Here is a 23,144-nt window from a genome sequence, read left to right on the forward strand (position 1 = left end):
TTTTATCCCAGGATTTGCTTTATACAAATTATTCCAAAGATGCTGCTGCAAGAAAAACATAAATATCCTTGAGCTCAACACTGTATCAGCCAAAGTCAACATGTATGAAAATCAATAAACTGTCTTACATTTCTTTGACTGAAGGATCTTCTGTGTGGGTTTTTCTTAGGGTGCTTCAGTTTCCCCCCAATATCCAACATGTACACTTGCTTTCACCCGATGTCAGCTTGGATTGGCTCCAACCCTCTAATCTAAGATATAAACATTGAAACAAGTATATTAAAACAATTGAAAACAGGCCTAAACAGAAATACTATGCAATATGGGTAGAGGCAAAGGTTAATGTAAATGAAGTTTTAAATGATGCACATAGTGTATAAACTATTGAAAAAGACAAAGAATGGAACAGACTAATACATTCAAATCAACCTTGGAGAAGGGTCAGAGCGATGGCTATTCTAAAATTCAACCGTTTTCAATGCTTTAATGCTTCCACACACCAGCTGAGCGATAACACTGTTCAGCTTGTTTTCTGTAACAGAAGTAGCTTTAAAACATGGCAGAATTAGCAAGCTGATAGATAGCAACAACATTTGACAATTTCCTATATAATGGCCAATGACCAGAAAAATCTGTGCGATATCCATTTTACTCAAATGTTATTAAACTGTATTCTATTTGTATACACTGATGGCTTTATGTACATCTTTTAAATGACCAGATATAGATCACCAGTCATCAAACACCACTCTGTACAGTAAGTGCCTGCATTTGGTTAGTAATCCTATTAGAAGGAAACACTGATTAGGTGTATATGCATTCTGAATCGCTCAACAATTACATGGCAGATTTTTTCCCTGGTATGAACACAAACAGAAAATAACTTCCTTCTCTACTCAGTTGTGATAACTACTAAAATAATCAGGATTAGAACCGTTTAGAATTAGATTTTCCATCCTGAGATAATGTGGACAAGGTGTGGTGTATACAGTACTAAAATTACATTTCTAAAAGGGGTGGTCAATACTATAATCTATGATGGAAAATGTGTTGCCTCTGTACAGAGTTTTAACCCTGTTTGTCCAAAAGATTGTAGGTAATTTTATTTACTTTTTGCAACATATTTTGGAAACTTAACCCTCATCCTATCAACTTGGGTCCCCACAGACCACAGACCTCACTTTATCAACATTTTAAGTTTATAGTAATGTCATAACAATGTTTTTAGTTTCAATTAGTTATTAATAAAAACAGCAATTTATGTATTGTATTAAGGGGTCAAAAACACCCAGTTGCAGTCTTATAATACATAAAATAGAATAACTAGATAATCTTATAATGGGATCACATTTAAAAGTACAACACTAACAGGTGGCATTTTGAAAGAGACAGAAACACAGCAGTGCTCAGCAATATGCAAAATAACTGTTACTTTTAATAAAATAAATATATATTTCTATTAACTCAGATGATATGAATTAATAATGTAATCATGTTTGAACAAGAAGTAACGTTTTGCTATGATGGTTGTTTTGTACAGCAGTTTATTCTTCAGTAAGTGCTGTAGTCCTGGGATGTTATGAGTTTTGAGGAGTGTTCAAATAAGTAAATAACCAGCCAATACCGTGCTCAATTTCCCTCACAAATTAATGAATACTAAACTCATCTTCCAGGGAGAAGTGTCAGTGACCTCATGTGATGTATGAACCATTTTCAAGGAGGTTGCACCTTTCTCAGCTTAACCTTGCTGACATTACGTAACACCCCACAGAATGAAGTGAGCTGCTGATAACTTCGGTTCAGGTGCCATAGGTCGCAGTTAATACCTCAGTGCCCTTTCCCAGGATACAGTAGAGGTGAAGGGCTCAGAGAGACAGTTCAACAAGAATCAGCAACAGTTTTCACAGGAGAATTTACCAGAAAGGACGCAGCACCTCGAAGGCTTGTAGGAAAACCAACAGCTACTTAAAGGGAGACAACGGATTTTCTGAGTCCAGTGAATTTTAAAAGAAGACACAATGAAGCTGAAGTTTCCAAACCCGGGACTGGATGACCGAATCCCATCTCATGCGGAACTGGAGAGGATGGAGAAGGAGGAGGCAGGGGACAGGCCGAAATGGGACAACAAAACCCAGTACCTGCTCACCTGTGTGGGCTTCTGCGTGGGACTTGGCAATGTGTGGAGGTTCCCTTACCTGTGTCAGAGCCACGGAGGAGGTAGGCTGATTGTTCTCCTTTATAGTTTAAGAAAACCAGCAGCGTGCATGTATTATTAAAGGATCTTTATGTGCCTTTACCTGTTTTCAGTAACTGAGGATTTTCAAAAACTTGGTCAAAATGTAACCTAGCACCTAACACCCATAACACACAGGGTTTTGTCACCCATTAACTGACCCTATTGAATATATATTTTAAGTACAACTCATGTTGAAAGCTTGAAATGAAGTATCTTTTTTATGGTGGGTTAACAGAGTTTTGTAGACCTTGTGCACTGTAGAAGGTTCTGTAAGACTTTTACAAATATATATTTTTTAGCAGTAAGCTCTTTAATCTTGCTCTCTAAAAAAAGCTTGTTTCTTTCTAGACTGAGTCTTCCAAAGTTATGAATGAATCTTTAAAATAGTCTACCAACTTATCTTTGGTAATATCAACTGTTGCTTGAATTACTTACGTTTTCTCTCTCAAACTTGATCGCCAATAGTGATACTCCTATTAATGGTTTATATGGTACCACAAGTTTATTGATGTCTTTATGGGTACAGTTATTTGCTTATGTGGCGGTGTGGTGAGGGTAGGAGTCGGTTGTGGACAACGCCACCTGGGGGAGTTTCGCCTCCAGCTGGCGTTGTCCGCAACCGACTTCTAACACCTACCCTCACCACACCGCCACACTTACCTTCATTAAAGTTGAAACTGAATAAATCAATTGATTGAGTCACTTGACTTGTCACATTGTTAACTCATTATAACGATGTCAATGTTGACCTTTTAGGAGCATTTATGATCCCGTTTCTTATCCTGCTGGTCCTGGAGGGCATCCCACTGCTGCACCTGGAGTTTGCCATCGGTCAGCGCCTGAGGAAGGGCAGCGTGGGGGTGTGGAGATCAATCCATCCATGCCTGACTGGAGTTGGTGGGTAAAAGAAATTGAAGAAACATGCCCATTAGATTGTGGTGCTCAATGGATGACTGATATGTCGATCTATCAACCGTTCCCAAATTACATCTCTACACAATTACTTAATGGATTTACTCTCAAATGCAGGCATTCATGGTCCCCAGAGGAGGAATCCTAGTCAATTTGGTGATCCTTTGACCTCTCTTTTATCATCACCATGAGGTTAAGATTTGTGGTTTTATTATACACAGTAGGTTTCCATGAGCTTTGGCACAGACATGCATGCCACCCCACAGGAAGAATTATGATCACTTTGCTGATCCTTTTTTTAATATCTAATGCCATCATCAAATCCAAATTGCACCATGTTCAACAGTGTGATTTAAGACCAAATCCCTTAAAACTAATGTTATTCTCATTATCGAGAACAGTTATCAAATGTTTAGAGCCAATAAACAAATAGTAGCATGCTTACATGTATGAAACATTGAAAACTTTACAGCCAAATATAAGCTTGTCAGCATTTAGCTCAAAGCACCTCACAGATAACTGCTTGTAAAACAAAACAAAAAACACCACAACTCTAATTTTTTCTTTTTGTTATAGGTATTGCATCCTTGCTTGTCTCATTTCTGGTGGGCATGTACTACAACACCATCATGGCCTGGATCATGTGGTATCTCTTCAACTCCTTCCAAAGTCCTTTGCCCTGGAGCCAATGTCCTCTAAATGCTAACAGGACAGGTATGCGTTCATACATCGAGACAACAGTCAGAATAAAATAAAAAAAAGCAACATCTGCTGTAACATGTCTTTCCAAGGCCGCTTGTTCTGACCATTGCCGTCTGCTTATCTGGCAGGTCTGGTGGAAGAGTGTGCTCGGAGCACCACTGTTGACTACTTCTGGTACAGAGAGACTCTGAACACTTCAACAGCTATCGATGAGTCAGGAGGTTTACAGTGGTGGATGGTGCTTTCCCTGGTGGCTGCCTGGACTTTGCTTTATGTTTGCTGCATCCGGGGCATCGAGACCACTGGAAAGGTTTGAATATGACATTACATCTGAATGTTTGATGCAAAATTGATGCTAGCTTATGTGCTCAATCACATATAAAAGGTATGTATCAGGATCATATCTTCTTTTTTGTCTTTTCTCAGGCTGTTTACATCACCTCAACTTTGCCATACTTGGTCCTCACCATCTTCCTCATCAGAGGACTGACTCTGAAAGGATCTATAGAGGGGATTAAGTTCCTCTTCATACCAGATGTAAGCACTGCTGTAACGAAAAACATACAATTGTCAGTTTAACAAATATAGTGACAAAAATGTCAAAACTATTTGAATTATTTGATGCATTTTCACCCTTGAGCATCTGTATGAAACCCACTGGGCTTAACTAACTCCAATATATACCCATCTGCGACCATTTTAGACGGAACCAGAAGTCATGTCCTGTGTCAAATCAAAAGCTAAATATTTTTTACTGAAGCTATGTCACCGTTACGTTAATAGCTTACTCAACTCAAATTGTAATCTTTTTAAAAACCTAACCAGGTCATTTTGTTGCCTAACCTAACCAAAACGCTACCAGACACTACTACACAAAAAGGCATGGATATAGCTGGGCTGCAAAAGTTAAATAATATGACGATAAGATATGAGATTACACCAAGTGTTAGACAAGAAGATATACCTTCATTAGCATTTGACGCTATGATTTGATTCATTTGGCAACTGGATCTTGCCATGTGAAAAAAACAAGTATTTGATGTGATTTAGGCTGTTCTTCTCTTATAATTTCCATACTAGCATTGCTGAAAGTCTAGCCTGATTTCGACTTAGTTCAAAATACTTAAAAACATCTGAGTGTATGTTGTTTAGCAATTGATTAATCGTCCATTCACTTTTTATGATCTCACATGAAGGAGATTTTATTGTGCGTCACAAATTAATTATGAACAAAGTCCAGGACAGTAGGTGCGTATATTGTTTGCTCACAGTTCAGATATCTAAACAGGAAATAATTATTATAGAAATCTTGGCTTAATTAAACCTTTTATTAAGGTATTTTGTTCTCTCTTTAAGGTAGATGAGTTAATGAATCCATCTACCTGGTTGGATGCTGGTGCTCAAGTTTTCTACTCCTTCTCTTTGGCCTTTGGAGGTCTTATCTCTTTCTCCAGTTACAACTCTATTCAGTGAGTATACTGCCTAAACTACACATCATATAATGAACCCTCTTATGAACTTCTCCCCTCACATGACCCCATTTTTGCCTTTTTAGCAACAACTGTGAGCAAGATGCCGTTCTCATCTCGATCATCAATGGCTGCACCTCTGTGTACTCCGCCACTGTCATCTACTCCATCATCGGCTTTAGGGCCACGGAGAAATTTGACGACTGCACATCAGAGTAAGTTTTCAATTCAACAAAATAAAGCAGCCTTAAGATATATTTAGAGTTCACTTACTTGGACTGAACTTATCTCGTTGTGCCTTTTTCTTTAGCAACATCTTGAAGCTGATGAATGCCTTTAACTATCCTGAAAACAACATCACAGATGGCAACTACGATCAGGTTCTGTCCCAATTCAACCAGACAAATCCAGACATCATTCAAGGATTGCAATTACAGACTTGTGACATGCACACTTTCCTCAGTCAGGTCAGTAGATATAGTGTATAGAATATTTGACATTAGAAAATAGACTTTTTTATCTGACCTCAGTGAGTTAGCAGAGGGATCATGTTTGAAATATTTGGTGTTCTCCTTCAGGGCGTGGAGGGAACAGGTCTAGCCTTCATCGTGTTCACAGAGGCCATCATCAAAATGCCTGTTTCTCCTATATGGGCTGTCCTCTTCTTTGTCATGCTGTTCTGCCTTGGTCTCTCGACTATGTTTGGGAACATAGAAGGAGTGGTGGTTCCTTTGCAGGACCTCAACATACTGCCTAAATCTTGGCCCAAAGAAATTTTCACTGGTAAATTCCCAAATGTCCTAATAAATATAGCATTATTTTTCAATTTGATAGGTTTAGGATTTTGATTGAAGAGCTTTACAGAAAGGTTGAACCCACTTCTTTGTATTGTTTTATTTCAGGTCTGACTTGCTTAATCTCTTGCGCTTGTGGACTGATCTTTACCCAGCAATCTGGAAACTACTGGCTAGCTCTTTTTGACAACTTTGCTGGCTCTATCCCACTGCTGGTCATCGGGTTATGTGAAATGATTGCTGTGATGTACATCTACGGGGTAGATAGGTGAGTATTTGCTTGCATGGCTGGAAGTGTATATGTATCCAAGCTCGAGCCTCCAAATATGACACTTTAACGAGACCTTTTTTAACATTATATTTTCTCAGCAATGTTTTCCCTCGATCAAATGTTCGTTGTTTAAGGGGTGTCACATGCAGACTTTCCTCTGATCATGCGATATTACACGTTTTTCAGATTAAAATTCCCTGACTGAAGTTCTGAGAAATTCCCCAGCGCCTCGTTGGTCAGGACTTGGAGCTAGCTCATTTAAAATGTATTGTTTCTCTTTTTCTCTGCCAACGGAGTTCTTGGCGCAAAGACAACATTTACACTTTGCCACATGTTTGCAATCAGATTCAAAAATAGCAAATCGAGTTCAGCTGCAAATCTTTATGGCCATGTTGATACTGTTATATCATTAGAGTAACATCTTTAGGGAATCGGACCTTGAGATAGTGATAGCAAGTGATGGGCAATTTATGGAGCTATCAATGGACATGATCAATTATTGTTATTGCCAATGAGGGTATCAAATATTCAGTTAGACAATTCTTTGTGAAGTTGAAACAAAGAAATGGGTATTGAATTCTGACCATGGAACAGAGATAAAGAACAGTCCTCATACAGTAGGAGAGATTACAAACTGCAGTTTGTCTTAAGATGTAGCGACACTAAGGAATGTTGAAAATAAATGTTTCAATAACATTGTCGATCTATGCAGTAAAAAATGTGGCTTATAAGTAATATTGTTTAATATGTAAAAAATATTGCTTTATTTTCTCCCCTGCTTGTAGTCTTTCTGTTACGTAAGAACAAAAAGTGATTGAAGTAACAGAGTGGAGTTTGTATTTCCTTGTTTAGCTTCAACATGTAAAACACACAGAGCCCCACAGGCTGCTTCATTTACTGTAACTCGTAAAAGTTCAAGGTTATCAACCATGGATGACTTCATACACTCTAAACTGACATTATGTCTCCCTCTTATTGCTTCCTACAGGTTTAACAAGGACATTGAGTTTATGATCGGCCACAAACCAAATCTTTTCTGGCAGGTGACGTGGAGGGTGGTCAGTCCACTCATTATGGTCGTCATCTTGATTTTCTACTTTGTAACCCAAATCACTAAGAGTCTCACATATTTGGTGTGGGACCAGGAGGCGGTAAGTGTACTCATCAAAATTCCACTTTTTCATGTCTCTTCTACATCAACATGTGTCCCCTCTGTGTAAAGAGCTTCTGAAAGTTTCAGGAAAAAAGTTTCTCTCTTTTAGTCCTGATCCATTTATATAAAAACCTGTCTGAAAATGAGCTGATCAGACTTTGGCCACTTTATGATGTCATAACAATTTTTTGGCTTGTGTAACCATCAGCCAATCACCAACCAAGGTAACCCCCCCCCCCCCCAGATGTATATATCTGAGACCTATGATATATTGATGAAAAACAGTATAATAGGGGACCTTTAAAGATGTTTTTTAAATGTGTTATCTTAAAATAACTTTACAATTGATGGTGATGGTAACCCACTTTTGTAATTTCAGACCTCATACGTTTCTGTACATTTATTTTACTCTTACCATAGGTGGATTTCCCAACCCTTGAAGCACGTCCGTTTCCCTCCTGGATCAACGTCATCATCTTCATCCTGGCTGGAGTTCCCAGTTTAGCTGTCCCAGCATTCGCCCTCTACAAATTCATCCAGAATAAATGCTGCAAAAAGGAGGACTACAGTGATGACACAGTGGACACTATCTCTGCCAAAGTAGAAATGAATGACAAAATGAAGATGTAGATATCTTTTACTTACATTGAATAACAGAATATTTAATAGTAACATGAATATGGACTTGTGGTGCTGTTATTTGTGTATTATGCTTACATACTTTGTCTTTCTCATGGGTTGGTACAATCACAGAAGAGCACTCTAATGACTTCTGACTTTTATCTGTGAAAAGCAGAGGGTGAATCGGAATCTGTAAAATAATATAATTTTGGAGAAAATAATAATTGCTGCTAACTTTTCGTACTACTGTGATATTGGTGTCTGGCTATATCATGTTTGACCTGTAAGTGGGTGTTGTAAAAATAAAGGAGTAGTTGGATATGTTGGGTGCCTATTTGCTTTCTTGCTAAGAGTTGGATGAGAAGATGGATACCAGTTTGTGCTCTAAATATAAAATATACAGCTAGTAGCCATTTAGCTTAGCTTAGCATAGAGCAGGGGTTCCCCACCTTTTTTCCCAAGGGCCCCCCCAAATGACTCCTGTTGGAAGTTGCGCAACAGCGGTAATTCAAGTTTAAAAGTCTCAAAAATGCTACAACTACTGTCACAAACTGGATGAATGTGACGTATTTTGTTAAAGGAGGATGAAAGCGTAATTAAGGAGCACTATTGGAGTGACTTTGATGGTTATTGGACTCAGGATTAATTCATTTGGATTCCCGCTGTATGAAGAAATGAAAGGACGGCGCAAGTGGAAACAATTCACAAAGGGATTAAACTGTTTAAAACACATGCTCAAAGTAAGCCGGATTTTGCCGTTGTGTTTATGTGGATTCAAAAGTTGTAAATAATCTACAAAATGGAGGAGACCGATCTGATTGGAGCAACTGTGACAAATAATCCAACTGAAACCAGCATTGACAATGACTATGTTTTAAAAATGCGCTTATCCAGAAGCCTGGTTTGGACACTTTACGGGCAGAAGAAACATTTATATTAAAGAAACAATTATACATTTCTGTTTTTTTTATGCCTTTAATAGCTACTAACTTGAATTTCTATTCAAATGAATGAATCAATTATTTTTTATATTTTATTGTAATGTAGAGACAAGGCCTTTAGTGACAATCATGTATTGCGTTACAATTATATGTATAAAAAAAAAAAAAAAAAAGTCTAAATATGATATTTGAGGCCTGGCCCCCCCTGCGATCTTTGGCTTGCCCCCCAGGTTGGGAACCACTGGCATAGAGGCTCAGGCAAAGGGAAACAGCAAGCCTGGCTATATCCTATTTGCTAAATATTTACAAAAAAAGAAGCCGTTGAGACTGGCTAGCTATGTCCCTGTTTCCACTTTTCAAACAAAGCTAAACTAACCTGCTATTGGCTGTAGCTATTCACATTTAGCTAACAGAAAACATGATGATTTTCAAATCTAACTCTCTGTGTCTAACTTCTGTTTCGATAAATGTGAGTTTACTTAATCTAATTGTCTAATATACAAATTATAATGTTTTATGTTAGAATGTAAACAATATGTAGGTATGTTTTAGATTTTTAAAGCGAAATGGCAAAAGAGCTTTTTATAACACTGTTGTCTTGTTGTACTTATTGTAGAGGGCTATTGTAAAGCATTTTTAAGTTTCAGTTTATTACTGCACTTAAACTGCCATAACTGCCTTATCAGGTTATGATCTGTTAATAATCCTCTCAGCAGTTGAGATTTAAGAGAATTTATATGCTATTAAAATAAATCATGCAGAACTTCATGAGTTTACAGACGCTCTTAAAGGTGTGGTAGGTAAGTTTGAGAAACCCGCTCGAGATCGCTAGAATTTGAAAATACACAACCGGAGAAAATCTGCCACTTCCTTATAGAGCCCCTCCCCCAACACACACGAACGTGCACATGATCAATGAGGGCACGAGATAAGTTTGTGCCCGGGTGGAAGGCTGACAGGCAGACCAATCTACACATTATCAAAGTATTTGAATGATCTTTTCTCACCTGTTATATAAACAATCATTGTTTTAAATCTTGCAGAATGGCATGAAATGTTGGACATTTGAAAAGTACATAAAGCTCAAAGTAGAGCGTGAACTCACTGGCTAATTTATGGCCAACAACCAGGGGCGGAGCTTCAGGGGGGGCTGTAGGGGCAGGGCTCCCCGGGCCCGGGACCCAATGGGGGCCCGTCGCCGAGGCAGCAGGCTCCGCCCCCGAGATATTCGCCGGCGGGCCCTGCTGCCTCGCGCCACTGAGTGCACTGACGTTGTGGTCATATTAGGTATAAAGCATTGTAGCCTATAATATGAGTTGAACTTGTGCTGCTATTTTCACACTCACATTTAACATTAAAACATGAACAATTGCAAGTGAATCCCTTCTATTGTCTCCAAATGTATTTTTGGGTAAAATCGTCATCAACAGCCGTCCATCAACGTCCATCAACATCATATGTAAATGAACGTCAACCTCATCATCAATCACTTGTCATTCAACAGAGCACTGCCTAAGCATGAGCAGCTATAAACACAAAAGTGGAGCTACAAAACGCAAAGAAAAAGATAAAAAGGAGGACCAAAAGGCCAAATTGTCCAAGCTAGATGGATACTTTTTTCGCCCTACTCCTCCTCCTGCGGGAGATGAACCTGAAGTTGTTGCCACTGCCAGCGGTGTTTCATTCCCGAGCCCCAGCCCGCCAACAACGTTAGCGGGGGTTAGCCAGATGAACAGGTAGGCTACAATCACGGACACACACTGTCAACAAGAAAGTGTGAGTTTGTGGCAAATGTTGATATCATATGGTTGTTGTTACTTGCTTCGTGTAGCTCGGCCGCCTAGCTTATTTCCTTTTCTGTCTCTCGGCTGTAGTGATAATAGGGACGACAAAGCAGCTGCTAGCTCCTCGCCAGGCCTGACGCTTGACCAGCCGCACCCCTCCCCCTCCGGCTCCTTACCTGCTGCGCCGCAAGGTGAAGAAGTACTGGACACTGGGAATGAAAGCAGCAACAGGTCTCCTCCTCACGCTACGCCTACGGGTGAAACTCAGACCACGGATCATGATGTGTGCTATTCCCCAAAATTGGACTGCTGCTACTGTGAGCCTTGCTGGCTTTTTGCCAACCGAAACGCACCGTTCTACAACAATGCATGGGTAAACGGAATAAAAGACTGGAAACATCTTTCTACAAAAATTGAGAGGCATGAATCCACTCAAATACACCTTGGTGCATGCATAGTATATGAGCAGTGGAAAACCAACGGCACAATAGACGCTGACATGGAGAGGAATGTGCGTAATGCTGCCCAATTTTGGAGACAGGTCATGGAGCGCATTGTTAATGTAACTCTCACTCTAGCTTCAAGCAACTTGGCATTCAGGGGCCATCGAGAGGTTCTAGGTCAGGGAAAAGCTGGCAACTTTTTGTCAATAATAGAATTATTGGCTCGCTACGACCCTGTTTTGAAAGAGCTAATCAACCGACCAGAAGGGTCAGTGAAATACCTCAGTCACCAGATTCAAGATGAGATTATGTACATATTATCTCAACGTGTGAAAGCTGACATCATTGATGAAATAAACGAAGCCCCATTTTATTCCGTCATCATGGACACAACGCAAGATGTGTCAAAGATAGACCAGTTGAGTCAGGTTTACCGTTACATAACTGTTGTTAAGAACGACATGGATATTGCAACAGATGTACAGATCAATGAAGTCTTTTTGGGTTTTGAAGTGACTGAAGGTTCATCAGCTTCAGAGCTTGAAAACAAAATCCTTGGTTCTATAGAGAAAAACGGATTAGATCTGTCTAAATGTCGCGGACAGGGCTATGATGGGGCGGCTAATATGAGTGGTGTGTATTCAGGCGTGCAAGCAAGAATAGCGGAGAAGGAGCCCCTTGCTCACTATGTTCATTGCGCTGCTCATAATCTCAACCTAGCACTCAACGACTCTGTTAAAAATGTCCCTGGAGTGAAGCAGTTCTATGACACTGTAGAGACGCTCTACAACTTTTTTGGTCACAGTATCAAACGATGGGCATTGCTCAGTGAGTTAATGACGCCAGAGAGCAGAACTATCACATTAAAACGCTTATGTCCCACTCGCTGGTCATCTCGCCATGATGCGCTTGTTGCGTTAAGGCACAGATATGGAGACATTATAAAAGCCCTCGTCAAAATATCCCTTACCAGTGACAAAAAGGATGAGCGCAATGAAGCAAGTGCACTCAAGAATGCCATAAGCACATTTCGATTTCTATTTTTGGTCAACATGCAGACCAAGATTTTGGAAAGCATAAATTGTGCTTCACAGTTACTGCAAGCAAAAGACGCAGATATTCTCAAAGCATCTACTCTACTGCAAAATGCCATCAGTGTTTTGGTGGAGTATAGGGGACAATTTGATGAGGCGAAGTCCGCCACTCTTGCCCTGGCTACTAAATGGGGAAGTCAAACACAGTTTGAAACAACCAGGGCCAGGAAAGTTAAGAGACACTTTGATGAACTTTCTGAAGACAGCCGCCTCACTGACGCAGAGAGCAACTTTCGGGTGACCGTTTTCAATGCATGTCTCGATATAATCATCCAGCAACTGTCCCAAAGATTCACCAGCTTAAATGCAACTGTGAACATGTTTGAGGCAATTCACCCCAACACACTACTGCAAGCAAAGGATGAGGATTTACACCAAGCTGCCCAGCGGTTTAGAGAGCACTACAGTCGGGACATCGCCGCCAGCTTCCCTGGCCAGCTGCTTTCTTTCAGAACCTGTTTCAGGGACCAAATACCCAAACTAAAATCTGTCGCGGATCTGGTAAAAATGCTCATTGTTTACAACCCAGCAGTAACATCTACATTCAGTGAGGTTTGCACAGCCTTCATCTTATTTCTGACTCTTCCTGTCACCGTGGCAACCGCCGAGCGCTCTTTCTCCAAATTAAAACTCATCAAAAACTATTTGAGGAGCACGATGAGACAGGAGAGACTGAGTGGACTGGCCTTGCTGTCCATCGAAAGTGACCGAGCCAAGAAATTGGACATACAGCGGATTGTGGACGAGTTCGCGGAGCGCAAGGCTCGCCGAGTACCCTTCGAGTAGTGCATGGTGAGTACACTTCAAATGTAATTTGTACAGTAGCCTACTTGTACGTGAATGTATGGGCCGCCGTGCCAATTTTACACTGCTCTGCTCTCATGGTGGCTGCTGGCTGTCCATGGTGAATGGTGTGTCAGAAATGTAGTCATTTTATTAGGCTATGTTTTCGTTGTCCTTGTTGGACTTTATGTCATGTTATATCATTATTATCTCTGATATATATGTGTGTGTATATATATATATATATATATATATTTCGTTTCTATACCCTTTGTAGAAACGAAATCTTAAATATTACACCTTTCTTTAGTTACTTTTCTTTCAAACATTGTTTTAAATTGTAATCTTACTGACGGAGCGACTTTTTACGCACGAGCGTCAGATTACCACCCCGGACTCCTGATATTTTTGTCAAGCTTTATTGGGTTTAAAGGGCCCGGTCATGTGGCCCGCCCCCCGGCCCGGGTCTGATATGTGCCGCCAGTGCCAACAACAGATAAAGTAACAGATCATAAACCTGTTTCAACATTGCTAAGGGCTACTGTGTATCACATTCACCCCAACCACTCACAAATGCTTCAAATACAGTAGACTCTACTTCTCTGGTTCAATACACATGTGGTAAGCATGAGGCTGGTACTTCCTAACCCCGGACTGGATCTCCGGATCCCTAGCTATGAGGATCTGGACAGGATGGATAAGGAGGAGGATGACAGGCCCAAGTGGGACAACAAAGCCCAGTACATCTTAACCTGTGTGGGCTTCTGCATTGGGCTCGGCAACGTGTGGCGATTCCCTTACTTGTGTCAAAGTCATGGAGGAGGTAAGACCGAAAGCTGTGGAATTAATGTTCGACAGATTAGAGTGGGGAAAAGGTACCGAGGGTCAAATTATTGAGATATAATGGGAATAAAAGGCATTGTTCGATGTATATGTGTTTATTAGGGCCGGGACTTTAACGTGTTAATTAAGATGAATTAATTACACAAAAATTAACGCACTTTAATCGCACTTATTTTTGCACAGCGGAACGTTTCTCACTGGATGAGTTTCAGGCGTACCGATTATACTGGAGCACCAACTAACGTTCATGACTTCAGCATGGGACTTCAAACAACAACAAACCACGGCGAACAATAGTCAAACATGAACGAACAAGCTGATGAGACCGGGGCCATCTAGTATTTAGCTCGGGCAATGAAGCCTCACCTGCTGGTTGCCCGATCGGCCAATCTATTATGCCAGTATCATGCAGCTCGCGGATCCAGTAATGAGTGACCCGACAGTAAAACTAAACATATCTACAACTAGTTTAGGTAGTTTGAGAGGTAATTAAAATAGCTACGTGTGATATTCTAACCTGAAGTGTGTGTTTTGTTCCGCTCACCGCTGCATGTGCTTATGCAGAGCTGCTTGTCGAGTCTCGACTCGTCAGCAGCAGCTGATCTCTCTCTCCCGTCAGATTAGACTTCACTCGCGTTTATGTCCATATCGATCAGATCCAGCTAGTTCTAGCTAATGATATGACTACCTGCTTATTAAAAGACAACTACACAATAAGTGTCGCTATGCAACTGGGTGAGGCCACAAAGTATAGCGCAGCATTATGCATTTGTTTACATGCCCACCGGAACCCCGAGGCATTACCAACAGATCAACGCACAATCAACCCATACAGGACATCTCTTTCTCCACAATAAGTGTTAGACATTAGAGTTGACTATTCTTGTCTGTCACATACTCTTCTTGTCTGTCACATAAGTGGCGCAACTGAAGCGGTATTGCTCTAAAGGGAAATTATTTTGACCGAAGATATTTAGATTTGCCGGCTACCGGGAACTCTGACGTGTGCTTCGCGGATGCGCTCGGCTCCTCTCGACTGCTGCTCGGGTCTGCTCGGTCAGCTTCCGGATGATAAGGCATTCGTTCGACCAACTTCCAGTAGTTAACATTACAAACATTTTTAACAGGGGCCATAATAGTGTAAATAATGTTTGTTTTGGCAGTTATAACTGAATGTAATGTCTTCTACTTTTTTCCATCTGGGAAGGCATTTGCCTTCATCAGATGGAAAGTGTTTTGACCAACAACTTAAGTATTTCTTAAAGCTATGCAGGGCATGCAAGCGAGAAAACACAAACAAGAACAAACAAACAAGTGAAATGAAGAATACAATTGAAATTGTACAATATAATATTGTGGTGGTTCATCTTATAATTCAGTCTAGAGAATGCACCAGACAGCATCTAAGACCTGCAAAAATCTAAATGTTCTAGGGGGACGGAGGCCCCCCAAACCCTTCGTGCCATTTTGTCCGCGTGCATTTTTCAGGGCAATCTATTGGGCTCAGGGCCATCTGTAAATTAGTAACTTGGACTGTAGACCACTTGGAGTAAAATCCATGTGAAAATTGCTTCTCACTGTTCTCAGGTCAAATATGTATATTTGATTAAAAATGCGATTAATTTCGATTAATTAATTACAAAGCCTCTAATTAATTAGATTAATTTTTTTAATCGAGTCCCGGCTCTAGTGTTTATCTAAACTGATAAATTAACAATATAATTCTAACAAAATAACTGCTCCTGCAAAAGGCTACCGACCTAAAGCTAAAAGGAAAGTTAAATAAGCCATTCACAGAAGACCAAGTGTCCTAATTCTCCTTCAAGTTGCTGTACATTAATGATTCTCAAAAGTTAGACGTCTTCGGTAGAAAGACCTTTGGCCTGAGCTAAAGACAGAGCTCTTTATTGGCTCGAGTTGAAAATGAATGCTAAGAATTCCTTCATACATCTGTGTGAATGTGTTGCTTTTTTCAAAAGTGTAGTGTTAAAAGGTTCACTGTTAGACACAGGAAGTGGGACAGGTTTCAAAGACATTCATACGCTTAAAGTAGAAGCAGCTTTACAGCAAAGGGAAAACAATCCTTATGGATATAAATCAATGTTATACTTTAGCCTGCTGTAAGTGTTTAATGTGTTGTGCATTGTACAAAGAAAACTTAAAACAATTAAAGTCATACACTTATAGCATCTTATAACAACAAATGTGTAACCTTAAAGAGTATTCAGTAGTTAATACCTAACTTCTGTTAAACATTTATATACATGTCACATTTCAACCTATAGAAGGCCCATAAGGATGTTGTTATCAGCAACAACACTCTACTTACACAGGCATAATACCTTGAAATGCAGCAGATATCTGGATAGTGATATGGGCCACACACTTTTATTAATCAGACAACTTGAACTTAATTTAGCCTAAACAACCAATTAATAAAATCCAACCAATCCAATGTTTATGCATGACAATAGCAAAATGGCCTGCACTCAAGCTGTTCTTCATGCATATTATCATAAATGTCCAACCTCCCAACCACATGACATGTTTTAGGTGCCTTTCTGATTCCCTACCTGATCCTGATGGTGCTGGAAGGAATGCCTCTCTTGTTGCTGGAGTTTGCCATTGGTCAGCGTCTCAGGAAAGGCAGTGTGGGAGTGTGGAGGTCCATCAGCCCTTATTTGACAGGTGTTGGTAAGTTAAAAACAACACACAAGTTATCAACAAGTATTTGGCTTCCTGGGAGAATCATAATTAATGATGTTGTCTCTTAGGTATAGCATCAATGCTGGTGTCCTTATTGGTTGGACTTTATTACAACACCCTAGTAGCCTGGATCATTTGGTATTTCTTCAATTCCTTTCAAAACCCGCTGCCTTGGACCCAGTGCCCTCTTAATGAAAATGGGACAGGTGTGTATACATACAGTTTCAGCCCACATATGTACACAGAGAGCATCCACAATTCATAATTGTTTTTGTATTTGTTGCCCCTATAGGATTTGTACCAGAGTGTGAACAGAGCTCCACTGTTGATTATTATTTCTACCGAGTGACTTTGAGTAGTACCACCTCGATAGCTGAATCTGGAGGAATCAACTGGCCCATAGTGCTCTGCCTGTTAACTGCCTGGACAATTGTGGCAATCTGCTGCATAAGGGGCATCAGCACAGCAGGCAAGGTTTGTTGAACTTAAAGAAACTCAAACTGTAAACAAGACCCATCTACTCCACTACTTTCAGAACTTCAATCTTTTGCCAAATATCAATAATTCCATGTTTCCTTGTCATTGACATCAGGCAGTGTACGTCACAGCCATCTTGCCTTACATAGTGCTGGGCATCTTCCTGATCAGAGGACTGACTCTAAAAGGTGCCATGAGTGGATTAAAGTTCCTCTTCACACCAGACGTATGTTTCAAATCTTCATAGGAATGTTGAATCTCATAACTCAGAGGCGCATTCAAATGTGTGCCTCTCCTTTGCAGGTGAATGAGTTGATAAAACCATCCACTTGGCTGGATGCAGGTGCCCAGGTCTTTTATGCCTTTGGTTTGGGGTGGGGAGGCCTCATCTCCTTTTCAAGCTACAACCCTGTTCAGTAAGACACATTTAGAGGACATGTGATGATTCTTAATTTAAAGTTCAAGTCTCATTTTGCACACTTTGATTGGAGTAGCCGTTCTCAAAACCGAAGCCAAAGTATTTATTTTGCTTATTTCCTTTCCCAAGCAACAACTGCGTGCAAGATGCTGTGATCCTGTCGGTCGTGACTAGCCTCACCTCAGTGTATGCTGCAGCAGTTACTTACTCCATCATTGGCTTCAGAGCAACTGAAAAATATGATACCTGTATCAGTGAGTGAGTAGTCACATGCCTCGGTTTCAATGTTTTTATAAATGAGAAGTCCTACAAGTATATTCTACTTTGCTTTTACTTTGAAGCCGTCACAATTGTATCGGTTAGATTGTGGAAATTTGAGTCAAAAAAGGTAAGGGTCCCTTTACACTTGTAGTATGGACTCTTCACTTTACTAGTTGACATCTAAATAATGTATTAAGATATACACATCTGTATTCATCTTCTCATGTACAATACAAATGTGCTAATCTGTGACCTTTATTCCTATAGTAACATCATGAAATTATTAAATGAATTTGAGCTCCCTGAAGACAACATCACCACAAGCAACTATGAGGAGGCCTTTAATAGTCTCAACAGCTCTTATCCTGATATAGTTCGTGGATTGGACATCAAAACTTGTGACATGCAGACACTTCTTAGTGAGGTGACTATATTGATGAATGTCTGCCTTATTGCCAGTTATTTGCTCCTACCTGCAATAAGACTTCCTTGTGTTTGTGCAGGGAGTGGAGGGAACAGGTCTGGCCTTCATCGTGTTCACGGAAGCGATAACCAAGATGCCTGGTTCTCAAATCTGGTCCGTCCTCTTTTTCGTCATGCTTTTCAGCTTAGGCCTCTCGACCCTGTTTGGCAACATCGAAGGAGTGGTGGTCCCATTGAAAGATCTGAATGTATTCCCTAAAAATTGGCCCCATGAAGTACTGACAGGTAACTTGGTTTCAATCAATAAAACACTTATGGTATTCGTCCCTGGTTTATGTTTTAACCGGTTTTAACACAAGCTTGTGTATGTTTGTTTCAGGTTTAACATGTGCCATAGCCTTCATCATCTGTCTCCTGTTTGCCCAGAATTCAGGGCTTTATTGGGTAACTCTCTTTGACAACTTTGCTGGATCTGTTCCACTTCTGACCATTGGATTGTTTGAGATGATAGCTGTTGTATACATCTACGGCATTGATAGGTTAGTGATTCAACATATTCTAGCACATATTGTTTATTAGTGCGAATGCTGTATACAGCATTCCACTATAGTACTTCAAAACTTTATTCTTCCTCTTATTTCAGCCAATACTTTGGCTCTCCATAACTTCAGCTTATTTTCAGCTACAGAAACCATTCAAATATTAAACTATTCAGCCTGTTCAGGAATCGATGGGAAATCTTCAACTTTTTCAAAATATTTTATACTTTTTGAAATATTCAGCTTTTTAAACTCTTTTTTTAACATTGAAGTCAATGGGAAGAGCCTTCAAATCAGCCAATACTTTAGCTCTCCATAACTTCAGCTTACTTTCAGCTACAGAAACCATTCAAATATTAAACTATTCAGCCTTTTCAGCAATTGATAAGAAACATTCAACTTTTTCAAAAATATTTCATACTTTTTGAAATATTCAGCTTTTTAAACTATTTTTGTAACATTGAAGTCAATGGGAGATGCCTTCAAATCCACTTTTCCTACACTTTGCGCCAAATGCATCTCCTTCCACATAATTTCAGCCAGACACTTCATTCCAACTTTCAAATGATCACAATACCTTCAGCTATAAAACTTGTATAAAATAATTTTGATATCTTTTCAACTTTTTCAGATATTGGAATTAGTTTGGAGCTTAGCAGAGAGGCTTTTTCCAGATCTTAACATTGGAGTGGATGGAGCAGCTCATTAACTCTAGAGTGCTTTGATCTCAAAACAGAGTGCAGCGGTGCCTGAAATTCTCCCCCAAAAATGTTTTAAACTTGCCATAATTCCCAAACCCTACACTCCTCAGACATATTTTTTCATGGAAAACGTAGGAAAACCTCTCCTAGCTTGGAAAATAAGAAAACATTAAGAAAACATATTAAACAAAATGCCTCTTGAGGGCATTAAGTGACAAAAACGTTCAACATTCCTCCATTGAAGCCCATTGTAATTTCAGGCAGATATTTCCTCACGGTAGCAGCCGCACACCTTTAGTTAAACTGCCAAAAAGGCCGTGGAGGTCATGGAACACGATGATGTCATCACTCCAACTGACATGCAGCAGACTTCAACAGTCCAGCTGTGAAGACATCTCAGAGACACACACTCTCTCTCTCACACACTCACACACACACACACACACACACACACACACACACACACACACACACACACACACACACACACACACACACACACACACACACACACACACACACACACACACACACACACACACACACACACACACACACACACACACACACACACACAAACACACACACAGACAGACACACTCTTTCAAACACAGACACACACACAGACAGACACACACACACACACACACACACACACACACACACACACACACACACACACACACACACACACACACACACACACACACACACACACACACACACACACACACACACACACACACACACACACACACACACACACACACACACACACACACTCTCTCTCTCTCTCTACCACACACACTGAACAGCTATCTACCACACACACTGAATTTCTCTCTCTCTCTGCATTTGGTAAATGGTCTTAAGTCGTCATCATGTTAAACTTTGATCTCTGGGTTTACACACACAGGTGTTTGTAAACATTCATTCACTACTACTTACAGCTAATATCTAACTCCTTCAGCCTAGTTTCAGCTATAAACCATTCAACTATTACATTATTCAGCTATTTCAGGACATTGGGGCTATAAGTAGTTGTTTACACCTTTTTTTAAACCTTTTCTTTTAAATATTAAGCTTTTTCTGCATTTTTTTTAGCTAAAAGCAGCTACTATTCAGCTAATAACATATTCAGCTTTTTCTGCATTTTCAGCTAAATTCAGCCATAAATGTTCACAGTTTCCAGCATTCGCACGCATTTTCTGCAAGAAATGCATTTTCTAGTTTATGTTTGGTTAATCATCTGGAAAATAACTATGATGCATAAGCAGCATTATGCTGTGCCAGTTATTAAACTGAAATTGATGGAGATGGGTAAACGAAATCCAATAATACAGGCTTGATTTCATGACTCATTTCAAAACTAACTAAAACCCTCTTATGTGGCAGGTTCAATGAGGACTTTGAGTTCATGGTTGGATACAAGCCCTCTATCTTTTGGCAAATTTCATGGAGGTTCACCAGTCCTCTAATTGTGCTGGTTATTTTAGTTTTCTACCTGGTGACACAAGTCCAAGAAGCACTCACGTACTCAGTTTGGGATCCCAACTCTGTAAGTAGACAAGTTCTGTGATCAGCCACCATGTCGCATGCTCAATATCTTCAAGTAAATGTTGTTTCTCAATTATACAGTATATCATAATCAAACTGACTTTGGTCAATCATACTTACATTGGTCATTGCATACCAAATGGGCTAAATCATATTGTATTGTGGTTAACAGGAGAAGTTCCCGTCTCTGGCTTCAGTACCCTACCCTTCTTGGATATACGTGATCATCTTTCTGTTGGCAGGAGTTCCCAGTCTGGCAGTGCCTGTGTATGCATTGTGTAGATTTGTCTTTGTTTGCTGTAAGAACAACAATTAATAAAACACTGTTTTAAAGTCAGACGTTTTTACAATACTACAAAACCATACTTACCTACTGCTCATTTGATTTCTTGTTGTATTAAAAACCTGTTAAGCCCGATTGCCCCCGCTGGCAGCATGATTATTGCACAGGTGTGCCTTAGGCTAGCCACAACAAAAGGCCACTCTGAAACGTGCAGTTTTGCTTTATTGGGGGGGGTCTGGGGGGGTCCGAAAACCAGTCAGTATCTGGTGTGACCACCATTTGCCTCACGCAGTGCAACACATCTCCTTCGCATAGAGTTGATCAGGTTGTTGATTGTGGCCTGTGGAATGTTGGTCCACTCCTCTTCAATGGCTGTGCGGAGTTGCTGGATATTGGCAGGAACTGGAACACGCTGTCGTATACGCCGATCCAGAGCATCCCAAACATGCTCAATGGGTGACATGTCCGGTGAGTATGCTGGCCATGCAAGAACTGGGATGTTTTCAGCCTCCAGGAATTGTGTACAGATCCTTGCAACATGGGGCCGTGCATTATCATGCTGCAACATGAGGTGATGGTCGTGGATGAATGGCACAACAATGGGCCCAGGATCTCGTCACGGTATCTCTGTGCATTCACAATGCCATCAATAAAATGCACCTGTGTTCGTCGTCCATAACATACGCCTGCCCATACTGTTGCAGCCAATTTGATGTATTTTAATATTTGTATATGAAGGTGCTGTGATACTACTGAATTGACCTGGGCATAGGCGGGGACTATTTGGGGAGGAGACAGGTGCACAGCATTAGGGATTGGGAATCACCAGAGAGAAGCCACACAGTTTTTCAACCGTGCATGTTTTCGCTTATTTTCTGTTTGTTTTGAGTTAATTTAGGTTTATTTCTTTATCACAGTTAGTTGTTTAGTTATCAGTTAAACACCCGGCTCTTGTTTTGCTGTCCACACCATGCGTCTGGAAAAGCTTCACACCATATCCCTCACTGGCAAATATTTGTTGTTCAGTTGCCTTTACACATACCATAACCCCACCACCACCATGGGCCACTCGATTCACAACATTGACATCAAACGGCAAACTCTGGGGAAGAGCCGGTGTAGGTACCAGATGTGTTCGGGGTACCAGATATGTTCGGGTGTATTTCCGTCGCACCCGTCATCCCCGTCTTCTCACCTCCCTCTGCTCCCAGCGCTCTGCTGCCACACACCGGCCGTCTGCGGAACTGCAGCCGGAGGAACTCGGGACAGCTTGTTATATGTGTGTACTTGTGCACATAAATAATGTTTCTAATTATTTACAATTAAAAAATATATATATTCTGCGTTACTTTAGCCAACACTTTTATAAGGCCTCTAGATTAGATAATTACGAAATGTGTAGATAGAATACATATCTTTCAGGTTGTTATTTTGTCATTGTTTAATGTTTTATTTACCTTTTAGTATTTTTATATAGTATCTGAACTTTGGAGAGGAGTTGGGAGACACACGATACATCAAATCACATCTACAGATCAAGACGAAGCAAATGGAAGTACTCCTAGCGTGAACATGTTTGTGAAAACGTGTGCAAAGTCTCCGAAAATCCTAAAAATAAGCTCATATTTGAATTCCCCATAAAAAAACACATCATTCAGTAAAAACAAGGCCCCACTGATCATCTGCTCCCTGATCTCTCTGCGAATTGAAAGTACTTATTGCCTGAGATCGCA

At 40.3% G+C, this 23,144-nt stretch overlaps 2 protein-coding genes across 7 annotated transcripts; both read left to right on the forward strand.

The window, feature by feature from the left end:
• Positions 1-2,011: 2,011 nt before the first annotated feature.
• Positions 2,012-8,444, forward strand: LOC117455563 (sodium-dependent neutral amino acid transporter B(0)AT1-like). Its single transcript, XM_034095116.1, has 12 exons — positions 2,012-2,217; positions 2,993-3,133; positions 3,725-3,862; positions 3,979-4,160; positions 4,277-4,387; positions 5,207-5,319; positions 5,406-5,534; positions 5,630-5,786; positions 5,898-6,102; positions 6,222-6,381; positions 7,373-7,535; positions 7,958-8,444. The coding sequence occupies exons 1-12, from the start codon at positions 2,019-2,021 to the stop codon at positions 8,165-8,167; spliced, it is 1,908 nt and encodes a 635-aa protein (XP_033951007.1). The 5' UTR covers positions 2,012-2,018; the 3' UTR covers positions 8,168-8,444.
• Positions 8,445-13,067: 4,623 nt separating this feature from the next.
• Positions 13,068-21,483, forward strand: LOC117455562 (sodium-dependent neutral amino acid transporter B(0)AT1-like). 6 transcript variants are annotated; one of them, XM_034095112.2, is made up of 13 exons: positions 13,068-13,212; positions 13,878-14,026; positions 16,600-16,740; positions 16,821-16,958; positions 17,045-17,226; positions 17,345-17,455; positions 17,533-17,645; positions 17,777-17,905; positions 18,176-18,332; positions 18,412-18,616; positions 18,711-18,870; positions 20,967-21,129; positions 21,301-21,483. In XM_034095112.2, exons 2-13 carry the CDS (start codon positions 13,897-13,899, stop codon positions 21,442-21,444), a joined length of 1,773 nt encoding a protein of 590 aa, XP_033951003.1. In that variant the 5' UTR covers positions 13,068-13,212; positions 13,878-13,896; the 3' UTR covers positions 21,445-21,483. The 6 variants fall into 6 exon arrangements, with proteins under 6 accessions (XP_033951003.1, XP_033951004.1, XP_033951002.1 ...); XM_034095113.2 differs by lacking the exon at positions 13,878-14,026; XM_034095111.1 differs by lacking the exon at positions 13,068-13,212 and having other exon boundaries at positions 13,831-14,026.
• Positions 21,484-23,144: the final 1,661 nt, after the last annotated feature.

The sequence above is a fragment of the Pseudochaenichthys georgianus genome, chromosome 11, assembly GCF_902827115.2.
Source record: "Pseudochaenichthys georgianus chromosome 11, fPseGeo1.2, whole genome shotgun sequence".
Lineage (NCBI taxonomy): Eukaryota > Metazoa > Chordata > Actinopteri > Perciformes > Channichthyidae > Pseudochaenichthys > Pseudochaenichthys georgianus.